Source organism: Caretta caretta, chromosome 6 (assembly GCF_965140235.1).
Source record: "Caretta caretta isolate rCarCar2 chromosome 6, rCarCar1.hap1, whole genome shotgun sequence".
Classification (NCBI taxonomy): domain Eukaryota; kingdom Metazoa; phylum Chordata; order Testudines; family Cheloniidae; genus Caretta; species Caretta caretta.
The window spans coordinates 83,712,299-83,724,816 of record NC_134211.1 but is presented as its reverse complement, the minus strand read 5'-3'; the positions used below and the strand labels follow the sequence as shown (position 1 = coordinate 83,724,816).

The 12,518-nt window shown below is 38.0% G+C and overlaps 1 protein-coding gene across 5 annotated transcripts in view; it reads right to left on the bottom strand.

Annotated features, from left to right (window-relative positions):
* Window positions 1-12,518, bottom strand: part of NPAS3 (neuronal PAS domain protein 3) — an 852,890-nt gene that overhangs the window by 256,095 nt on the left and 584,277 nt on the right. For all 5 annotated transcript variants that reach the window (XM_048854033.2, XM_048854034.2, XM_048854035.2 and 2 more), the window contains one exon: window positions 1,074-1,163. In XM_048854033.2, coding sequence (XP_048709990.1) covers window positions 1,074-1,163 — 90 coding nt within the window. The remainder of the gene's footprint in view (window positions 1-1,073; window positions 1,164-12,518) is intronic.

Below are 12,518 nucleotides of genomic sequence, written 5' to 3'. Positions count from 1 at the left end.
TTTCTATCATTCCGTTTGCTAGAGCCACCACAAAACACAATTGCTGTACACACGATAGCCAATTGCTTGGGTGTTCTTTGCAGAGTTAATAACTCTTACTCTGATTCTCATCAGATAATATTTAAATTTGGTCTTTTTCTGCACCAAACATTAAAATCTCTCTCATTCTTTTAAAATATCATTCTTAATGTAGCTGGGGCACAACAAAATCACTAGCTTTTGAAAGCTTCCAATACTAATAGTTGCCTCCTCTGAGCTGTGCCAACTTACTCAAGCAACAAGTTCACTATGGGTCCCCATTTAAAAGAGCAGACACAAACATTATCTCAATTTTTATCTCCTCGGGGTGACTGTACTAGAAGTAGATTATCCTACTTGGCAAATCATCATGCAAAAACTCTCTGCTGCATTTCTGAATCCAAATAGAAGGGAGATTTTTCGGCTAGAAGCCTCTGAATGCAGTAGGATTAGCAATAAGCCACAACAAGCAACTTTTCCTTTTTCCTTCCCTTTTAGCCTCTGAAAAACAGATGTCAGCAATTAAACTACAAATAATCAAAATACTGTATTTTATAAATTTGTCATTTCGTATTAGTGAACATTTGTGAAGGCTACAAAATGTCCTTGTTGGAACCCTCCCTGCAAGACATTTTAATGGTCTCTTTCAGCATTTCTTGACTCCAAATGACTCCCTGTCATTGTGTCAGCTCCCAGGATAATAAAGAGTACTCCATAAACATCCAGTAATAGGACACAAGGGAAGTACTATTAGTGTGTCCCTTTCCTACCAGGTATAGAGGTTTAAAGTTCAAAACAACTGAGAAAAGAAACTTCATTTGTTCTCAATAAATTAATAATGATCTTTTGTGACAAAAAGTTTTCAGGCCCAAGTTTATTTTATCTAAACATTCAATACTGACACATACTTCTCAATTACTTCTCAGGATGAATGAGACACAGACCTTAAGTAATGGATTCAATAATTCATGCAAAATACTGCAAAACAGATTATTACTTTAGCAGAAAAGTGCAGTTTACACAATTACATTCTAGAATCGAAAATTTTTACTTACTTGCGATAGGCCTAAATAGATGGAGACTGTTTCTGAAATGTACAAAAATTTTCCTTCTTGGTTTAGTGCAAATACAAATCCATCCAGGGACTGCAGAGTAAGAAAAAAAATTGAATAGATTGATGCAAAGCTGGTAACAGATTAAAACAAAGGCATCAAACACTGAATTGAGAACATATATAAACATTTTAAACTTGTATCCCGAATACACTTCTTTTATAGTATATTGTATTTATATATGCACAAACAGCACACAGGTATATACCAAAGTACGAGGAATTTTTTGTCTTCCTTAAATCATAGATACATTATGTGTAATTTATTCTCATTTGCATGCAACAAGAAATATGGAAAAAATAATACCAAATATACTTCAGTTTTTCTATCTGCAAAAATTATGCAGTAGCAAAGGGGGAAATTCCCCCTCCCAAAAAACTGAGCAAGAGAAAAATTCAGATCATCACTTGAACCATTATGGACCGCCATAGTTTGTCAATTAATCCAGGATTACACCTCCCTCCCCTCACACACACACAAACACACGTGCCTTTTGTAGGCGAACAAACAAAGCCAATCAACAGATACTGTCAACTATGTTGGGTCTATAGAAATTTTATGACTTCAATCCCTTCAGTGTAAAACTAGATTCAATTTTATTCTGACAAGTTCAAGTCTTTAGATCTGGTTTCCATAGCAAATGGAAAAATCAAGATATGATTATACACATTAATTCACAGCTTTTGAAACACGACCGCAGTTAATAAAGAGATATATTCTAAATTTGATACATGGAGTAAATCACTACACATCAAGATGAAAATATGCCTCTTCATTGGGAATACATGGCATTTCATTTTTATTCCTCTGTTGAGGCCAATTATTGGCAAAACATATACGTAATGTTTGCCGAAGCAAAATCACAAATTTATAGAGATGAGTAATACTATAAGAAGTTGCAAATGAGGAAATATCCCAAATCCAAGCCTTGGGATACAGGTATGTGTAAAGCAAAAATGTAACCGTATTACATTTGAGATCAACATGTTCTTGGAAGAACAAGATAACAGAGTTGCACACAAATTTAGAGAAAAATATAAGATGCCAAAGTGACTGCAATAATTCACTCTTTTTCAAATACAGAGCAGTGATTTCTGAGGCTTTTTAATGTTTTGATTCCTTTGCTTCTTGATTAATTTCTAACATACTGCCGGTCAGAAGCTGACTTTGGCAAGTGTTCACCCCTCTCTGATGTAGTAGATGGTGGAATTAGTTCAAAAATCTGTGTTTTCTCAAAAGAACGAACCACACATTGGAAAACAAACACTCACAAAAGATATTGCATTAAAGAAAGGCTCTCTAATTTATATTTATGAATTAATAAAAATGTAAATCTACATAGACTTTCTTCAAGTAAAACATTTATACTATGCAAGCAGTTTACGGCATCTTATAAATCATCATCTCCCCCCTTTCCCCCCACATGATTAACATAGGCTCCTTGAACTTTAACAGCAATAACAGGTGAAAAATCTGGAATGGTGGAATTCAGATTTAGACCTATACAAGGGCAAAATTAAAACTTTTATAAATGTAGTATCCTCCATTCTCTAAACATCTCTTCTGCTACTGTGTCTCTGTTCTGTTCTATTACCCCTCCTTAATGAGAAAGGTCAGAAGAGGAGGGTTCCTTTAAAAGCTCTGTGGCTTACGGTGTCCTGAGAATCTGCTCCATGCTTCTTCAGGAACATGGGTCTACCAATAGTGCAGGAAACGTTGTTTGAACCCCAACTATAAATAGTATTGAGAACCCTATGACTCTGTGGCCATGTGTTGGTGTATTTGATAGAGTGCCTCTTTCCAACAGCAGTCACATCACATTGACTCGTTAACATGCTGCCATTATCTCCCCACACTGGCTACAGAACACAGTTGTTGCCATATTAATCAGGCCACCGGTCTATATATGTTATTCCAGTATCCTGTATCCAACAGTGGATAATACCAGATGCTTCAGAGGAATGTGTGAAATATCCGTAGTGGACATTTATGCAATAAGAGGTCAACTGGGAAAGTTTGTCCCTAACCTCAGGCTGTTAGTAGTTGGCTTAGGTCATTAAGCACAAATGTATAACTAGTGTAACTGAAGATATTCTTTATTACCCATAAAAATGTCTGTTCCTTTTTAGAATCCTGTTATGCTCTTTGTCTCAATAATATCTTGAGGCAATGAGTTCCACAGATTAATTATGTGTTGCATAAAAGGTTCTTCCTCCTGTCAATTTTACATTTTCAGCCTTTTTGTTCTTATATTATGAGAAAGGGTAAATTCAGCAGGAGTGCCTCATTGATCTTTTCTATGTTGTTTGCTATATTATATAATCATTTGGACAAATCTTGGTGTAATTTTTGTGGTGACATTAGTAAAAGGCACCTGGATTATATCCTGGACAAAGTGCAAGTCTGAGCACCATCAAGTTTAGGAATTTAGGCTTCTCAATAAAATGGCAGTACATTTTTTTTAATATCGACAAAGCAACATAGTTTTCCTTAACCTCATTTTTGGAAACAGCTCAACCATTTTTGCTGAAGCTTTAAAAAAACAAAACAAAACAAAACAAAAACAGTTATCCTCAAGTAGACACAAGGCATGGAAAATTTCAGCCTGAATGGTTAAAGTCTGAAAAGTTAAGAGCAACTGAAAACAGGGTCTTACAATGGAATGTGTTAATCACCTTTAATTACAGGTGTCATTGCCAACTCCCACTATAATAGTGACTCATTCATATCACCTATTTGTTGCTTCTCTCAGTTAAATAGCTTTAATCTTCTACTCCTTCCTGGTGTAGGAGTGACTGTTCCTGCTCCCCCATCCCTTTGCGGGAGGCTGTTCGCCACCTTTGCCTCATGGAGTTGCCTGAGAAGCACTATGGCTGGGATGTTCCTGGACTGGTGGTGCCATGGAAGCATACCACAAAGCTGTTTTTCCTCTCTGTGTGACTGACTCATGACTATTCCCATAAGATTTCCTCCATTTTGCCAGTTTGAGTTACTAGAGGGTGGATGAATCATAGAAGAAGATTAGGTTTGGAAGAGACCTCAGGAGATCATCTAGTCCAACCCCCTTCTCAAAGCAGGACCAACTCCAACTAAAGAGGCGAAAAGGTGTAGCAGCTTTGAATACCAAACATTATGGGAACAGTTCAAGACAGCCAGGGTCAATGCTCTCCCTTTCCTTTCACCTGCTGGAATTTCCACCCAGAAAGTAGTAGTTTTGATGCCTCTCAAACACGTGTTGCACTCCTGGTACCTTGTATGTTAACTGAACAGACCACAATTGAATTGTCTGTTCATATTAATACTTGAGGCTCTGAAGACCCTCCCAGCTTCAAGATATTTACATGTAGTTTCTCTTTATGACTGGACTTTGTCCACTGAACTCACTCCACTAGAAACAATGCTTCCAAGCCCCTCAAATGGTATCTGTTTTTAAGGGCCACAATTAGAGGGTCATTTTCTGTCATTTCAGATCAAACTACTCAGCTCCCTGGACAATTTTGTGATTGTTACAAGAACAAGGCAGATTCCCTTTTAATGTTCCTGTTCAAGGACTCTTTTAGTTACCTGCATGTCATATCCTTTTGACCCCCTGGATTTCTCCTCCTCCTCTTACTTTCTCTTTCCTCACCCCTACCTTCCACCCCCCGCTCCTGTTATATTTGTGTATCAACACTGACAGAATTCAGCATTTGAAAGGGTCAGAAGAGCAAAATGAGTTGTATATAATGTGCATCTGATCACATTTTGAAAAAAGTCATTTCGTATTAGATTACTAAAGAGCTAACTATTTCAATTCCTGAAATGGAGGGCAATGAGAGAAAGACCTTAAAGTGGTGGAAGGAAAAGACAAACTCAATTTATAGTATCTAGAACAACTCCTCCCGCAAAAATAGGAAAACCTTCTAATGCAATCTAGTCCATCCTAAATATATGAGAGGGCAAAGATGGGCTAAGCACCCTTGTGCCAACGTTGTTGTTCCTTATACAGGTCAAACAGTATCTGTGAAGGGCTGTCTCATTTGTTATTCATAGGTATTATTTATGAATATTTATTATTTAGGTAATGCGTGTTGAAATTTTTCAGTTTTTCATAAAGCCTGTGTCCTTTGTGCACACCAAGACACCATCCAGCCTTCAAACAATGGTGGTGGAGGGGCTAAGGGAAGGTGTGTTGTAGAAGAGTATTTGACACCATGGTACGCTACATGTTTGCTGCCAATTTTTGTTTAGCAAAGAGATATTCTTGGAAGTATGATTTGAATTACATACATATGTCCAATTGCATAACTATTGTTAGAAAAACACAGGTGTATCCCTGTAGCAAAATTTTAAAGCTCTCTTTCCATTTGAGGACCCCAGAGACGCTACCAAAGACCAGACTTCTAAAGAGAAACTTTGTAAAACAAAGGCAAGCATGACCTGTGGACCAGACGTGGGCTACAAAGTTCTACACTCTGTTCCATAGCCATTGTCAACTTAGTACAGAGGTGCGGCATGCAGAGACTAAACAGACTCCACAAAATGCTCCATTTTCACATAAGCAGAAGCCACTCAGATATAGATGGCATATACATTTTGGGACCTGCAATCTCAAGCTCCATTCCCCCTTTGTTTTTAACGTGAGGTTGGCTGCCATCAGCTCAATTTAATGCTCATTATTGGGGTTCTTGAAAATTGTTAATGAGGCCCTCAGACAGCCAAATTTTGGGCATCTCTGATCCAAGAAAAAGACTAATAATATTCCTATTTTGAGACAATTTATACTTATTGCTTATGTATAAGATGTGATTAAAGGTGAAGTTTCATAGCACTTTTTAATTTTGATTTGAGAAAACCATTATTTATTATGTTGTTTCAATCACCACGGGCTACTTTTTAATTTTTTTTAAAACTGCCCCACTGTTTTCAACAGGCTCCAATTAAGATTCTGGGGTCAAAGGGTTAATTACATCTTCTTACCCACTATGTAGAATTTTCTGATTATTAACCAAGGTTGGATTAAGATGAAAAAGAACCGACACAAATGTTAATACTTGCCCCTCCTCAAGAAGATTTATCATAATACCATGCTGAAATCTGTATGCTTTCTTCAAAGCAGTTAAAGAACAAAATCTTAGAGGAAACACTTAAATAAATGTTTTAAAGACAGGCAGGTGTCTGATTTATTGAGACAGTCTTCTTATTACTAAAAACAGTTCTAAGCTAGCTGGACAAGATTGATACAAGATTTCCTATGTCATATCTCAGTAAGTCTATGTGGTAGACATGAAGGAAGTGAGATTCAGATGTAAAAGTCAGAAGCTATATCACCTCTCAATAATAATGCCAATCATTATAATTTATAGCCTCTGACATCTATATAATGCAAAAAATGTAAGACTTTTTTTAACCCAAAACACTGAACGGCTCTTCTCGTATTTGTGAAATTGTGGAGTTATTTTCTTGCAGGATGTGAAACTAACTGTACCACTTTGACTGAATGAGTACTAATGTATAATGCATTGTTAAATGGATTTATATTTGTCAGAGGAATTTTTTCCCTGGTATTTTTTCATAGTCTCACTTCAGCCAAATTTCAGAGACTGAAATCTTACTACAGTGTCCTTCTGGGGAATATCCTCATATATCATACTATCCATGAAGTCCCTAATTCCTTCTCTTGTATTCCAATGCTGCAAAAAACCCTGTTACCCTGACCTAAACTCCAGTTAGAGTGAAGAATTACCAGTAGGCTAGGTTATTTTAATGACAGATTATTTTAAACTAAGCCTTCACCATCTGTTCCACCCCCTAATTATGAATGCAAAAAGAACATATTTCACAATTACATCAGTAAAAAGTAAGATATACATGATTTAAATGCAGGCATGTGTTCTTTGTCCAATGCAGCATACATCTGTGATGTTTTTCTCATAATTCAGGCTCTGATTGGGGGGGATGAGGAGCAAACTGTTCACCCCTGATAAAACAGATTCATTGATATACTAAACTTTTTCCTGGCAAACAGATCATCTTAATTAGAATTTTTCACTGTTATGACATAATGATATTATAACTGGAGCTGAGCATTAATTTGAGCACAATGCCTGTCACCAATTAGATATAAAGCATCCAATAACAGCTAAAAATATTTTACTATTACTAAAGAAAGACTGCACTGGAGACGACCGACATTTACCTAAGGAAATAGTTCTCCTCTTGCAGTAACAGAGCTAAATAGCATAGCAATAATTTACGAAGAACAACAGTTAAAGGTGAGGGGGGTTTTTTCTTTGTTTTTTTTTGGTTTTTGGTCTCACTAGTAAAAATTAGACAGGGCCCTTCGAATTTCATGAATATGCAACAATGTCATAACGAACAGGTTAACAGAAATCTGTTTTGGAGCCTTCAAGGCACGCCTATTGTGCTATCACTATTAAGATATCAGAATGGTATCCTACGGTAACTCCAACAAATATACCAAAGCTTTACTACTTATGTGGAAAAACCTAACAAATTGTGCCTGGGGCTTTTGCAACAAAGTACTGTAAAAAGACAAAACTCTTATTCCTGGAAATATGATTTAATGTGCAGTGTATTTGAGACGTGTAAAAAAATCAAAAGTTTAGGCATTTATTAATTTATAGAAATCTCCAAAAGCTTTATTCTTGCTCTTCTGCCTTCTCTGCATGAGAACAAAGAAATCCCAAATAAAATAAAATAAAAGGTGAGATCATGGGAAATTACTGCAATGTTCTTTGGGCTTCAAGCCCTTTCCTGCAGAATAAAAATAGTCTCTAATCACAAAATCAAACTGCAGTACACTCCACTCACTTTTTCAACTCTGATACCAACACCATTTTATTTATTTTAACACAGCCAGTGTAATAAACTACACTAAGCATGGAGTCTGACTGAGTCTGTGACACACATTTGGCAACAAAACTAAAATGAAAGGATGAGGTAAGAGGACAAGCTCAAAGGACATGGTTAGAGAGAGCTTTGCTGTCAGTTATTAATTTGGCTCCCTCTTGCTTTTTACTCCCATGGATGGGGAGACTGGATGAAATTTACAATTGCAAATAAAACAAAACAAAAATCCCACCAGTCAATCTTAAGAAAACCTTTTCTCAACTTTGAACCAAAGAGGCAAAAATATGTGAAAGAGCTTGCCAAGTCCCCTGAAGCATCACCCACCAAATCTGTGCTCTGTGGGACAGGGTGAACCCCCAACAGCAAATGATTGCATGAGCAGACTTTTTTCATAAAAATTGATATTGTTTTAAGATGTCTTACCAAGATCAATTGCAAAGTAGATGGAATATTAGAGAAAATTAGAAATTCAGATGGGATGGTAATACTTGAAAACTGATTGCTGTGTTTTGATGCTGCATTCATGGACATATTCAGTAACAATAAAATGGGTAATATCACAGACGAGGCAGAGAATCATTAAACGGTTATAAATTGCAGAGTTGTGGGAGTTCACAGAAAACCAGAGATTAAGGATTTGGCAATATTTTGTGTGCAAAACTGCTGAAAGATTTTTGGGGACCACCACCTTGTGGATAATAGTTTAACTTTAATTTCTGCTTGAAGGCTGCCTTCAGTTGTTACACCGTCCCAAACTATCCTATGAACATGCACAAAATAGCACCCTAAAAGCTATCAGACCCACTGAAAATTTGGTATTACAGGAAGAAAGAAAGTAATAACCTTGACCTGCACTGCAATGCTATTAAAAGACAGAAGGAGCTTTATTAATGTGAAAAAGAAATTCCAAGACAGAGGAATTGCATCCATTATGTATCCAGCTTCTGAAAATAAGTTATGCTAGCCAAACATTTTATGTAGTATGCAGACACTTTATCAAGGCCAAACCATGAGAAATAACTGATGAAATGGAGTCAAATGAGAGAAGGCAAATTATTTTAAGTACCTCTGTGAACTCTTTTTTTGGTGGAACACTTGAGCTAAGATTTTATATATCACATATCTCTGCTGATTTTTATGCTTGAATTTGATCAAGTGACCTGAATTGCTTGGCTTAATTCTTGAAATTGTTGTTATGGTCTTGAAGTAGAGGATGACATACAGGCAGAGACTGATATGTTTGGGAGAGAAAACTATTTGTTAGGAGTGATTTTGATATTTCATATAATACAGCACTCGCACAGTTAAAGTCAACTGGCTGGGTAGATTATTTTAATTTACATGTTAGGTTTGCATGAGATTACGGTTTTAATAGTCTTATGACCTACTATAGCTTGAAGCTCTTGGATGGTGTTACATCCCGGAGAGGGTAGGGAGGGTATCGAAACAGACAACCTTAACTGAGTAAAACATTTTAGAAGATGGCTAGATATACTGTAGCAGGAGACACGAAACTATTGGAGTGGATGATTTTTTTACTCCCACATTTTTTAATTCAATAGAGCGATTGTACTTACATTATTTGGTTCCTTTGGAATAATCTGAAAATGTTAACAGTTTATTCTGTAGTACACCCATGAGAGAGGATGATGTAATTACTTGTCTATTTAATTACTTGTCTATTTCCTATATCTAGATGACCAGCATAACTTTTTCATTGTGCAGTCTCTGTATAAGATTTCAATAGTAGGAAAACCCTTTGATCTTGTCTTAATTGTTGCTACTTATTCCAAAAGTCTATACTTACAAAGCTGCAATGTAAAATAAACAGGGGACAGAAACACCCCCACCCCCTCATTTTTAAGAGGGGGTGGGGGTGTTTTAAGGTACCTGACAGAAGAAAGATATACAGGAAAAGGAGAGAAATGGGGTGGGGGGAGGAGGGGAAGGACTGCTGAGGGAGGAACTCAGGGCTGCCTCACGTAATTAAATTCCATTCTGTGGGAGTTGTGTATTAAAGTACTGACCTTACATCTCTAGGATGCCAGTTCATGCTGAACATGTTGCCTTGAATTTTATGGGTTTCCTACTTTTAGCACAAGGCTGTATGGACTGCAGACTCTCTGCAAAGACACTATATGCCACCTGGTACAATCAAAAATATCTATTTAGGGTGAGAGAGCTATCATACAGAGATTGCATTACCTATCTCTTGCCCTAAGAATGTGGTCCCTTCAGGTCAGGCAATTATGATCTGCCTGCAGACTAGCTTTTCTTTGGCTCTAGAGCAGTGCTTCTCAAGCTACTTGATGTGTGTGTAGCTATCAAGCTATCTTTTTTTTCCCAATGTGCGCACAGACTGGCAGCCGATGGCTCACGGACTGGCACCGGTCCGCAGACCACCACTTTGAGTAGCAATGCTCTAGAGGATTTCTGTTTCCAATGGCACCTGCTCTTTAGAGGTACAAACATTCATCTGATATAAAACATGCCAGTTGTAGGTAAGCTGAAGTTCTGCAAAGTGCCATCCTGAATGAAGTACTTGATGCTGGAAGTACTTGCATAGTGTTGCTACCATGAGAATTAGCACAGAAGTTGTGTTAAATTGCTTATAGTAGTAAGCACAATAGTAAGTAGTGAGTGTTTGCAGCATGAGGCCTCAGGTCCCAGTCCTGGACTCCTGGGTCAGACCATGGGAACCCCATTAACTTTAATGGACTGCTGAACAGGTTCAAGCGTCTACCCAAGCAGGTGCTATATTTGTAACTTTAATGGCTCTAAGATTGAAAGAAAATAACCCACGTGAATGTTTCAGCATATAAAAATTCTGTCTTAACTAGGGTTGCCAACCCGCCCGGATTGGCCAGGAGTCTCCCGGAATCAGGCTTCATCTCCCGGAGGCGACTGAAGCCAATCTGGGAGACTTTATGCTGCTAAAAGTCCGGTGGCGCAGCGGGGCTCCCTACCTGCCCTGGCTCCGTGCCACTCCTGGAAGTGGCTCTGAGAGGGTCTCTGCGTGCTGCTCCTGTCCTGAGCGCCAACTCCGCAGCTCCTATTGGCTGGGAATGGGGAACCGCAGCCAGTGGGAGCTGTGGGGGCAGTCCCTGCAGGCAGAGGCAGCACTGTATAATAAATAATTACATTTATTAAAAGACAATATTGATACCTGAAATAGATCTCAATGAAGAAATAAAATACATTCTTTGTCTGATGCATTATAGCAATTTGTGCTCTTTGTAAGGCATGTTAAAATAGCACGATGTTAAGAATGTCTCTGAAAATGTGGAATATAAAAATATCAGGCCAGCTCCTTCCCTCCAATCTCAATGAGTGGTGCACAAAAGCCAGAAACTGGCCGTAACTCAACAGCTGAGAATTCCTCCATCTTTCAGCTGGCATTAAGTTGCCACAGCTGAATCCTGTACCAACTGTCACCCCTTGTATCCGGGCACTGAGGGGGAGCAGAACCACAGAGATTCACTCCATCAATTCCTTAGGATTCATACACTGCTGGCATAAATTAGAGCAGCCTCCTGTAACTCACTCATGGGCTGGAACATGCCAACCCACAGAATCAGAGCTGTAATGAGCACTGACAATCTCCCCCAATACACCTGTGGTTCTCAGCCTAGGAGAGAATCTGGTCCATCTTGAATCTGAGTCTGCCAGCTACTGAAAGTTTAATTTTGAAAATTTGGTTTGGACACACTGAAACCTACATTTCCACATGGGGAAAGGATTCTGAAGTTGTTCTTTGGTACTCTTGCTTTTTATCCCTTCAATCTTCAGTATAATTAATAGTTCTGGAGTTCTGGATAAAGAAGTACTGTGAATACAACCATATTAGCAGAAAACAAACAGTTTATTTCCTGAAATCAGTTGGGATCTACATTAATAGGAATGTTTCAGAACCTTATCCCTAAGGAATTATCCAATCTTTCTGTGTTCCACTTTGTAAACCCAATATCTCTATATTGGTTTTCAGTGCATTCTTGAAGTGTTTTGAGGTTGCAGCGCTTCACTCCTGAAGTATATTCCACACAAAGAAGGAATGCCCACTTATGGGAAAATCAATTATTCTGATGGAATCTGAAGCCTGGTCCTGAATGATTTCAGGATAACAACTCAGTTTACCACTACAGCACTGAGCTGCTACATTGACCTTCCACTTTTGTTTCACAGCTGGAATATGAGACCAGGTGAGAAGACAGTATGTAGCTCTGCTGTCAACAGGAATCAAATCCCATTCTAGGCTGTGAGGAATGCTGCTCTGCTTACCCCCAGCCCCCGAGCTCACCAACTATTTAATGCCTGGGTATGTAAAGATAAGTATGGATTTTGCTGTTTACTAACATACTTGCATAAATTCAAGCATATCAGCTAACAGCACAGAACAGCTTTCTCTGAAGAAGGTTTATATTCTTTTTGCTCAAATTAATATACTATAGTGGCAACCGCAAGTGCTGCTATAATTAAGGGTCTGTTTGCATTTCCACTACAGAATCCTATTTTCGTGTGTGTGAGACAATTTGTCCA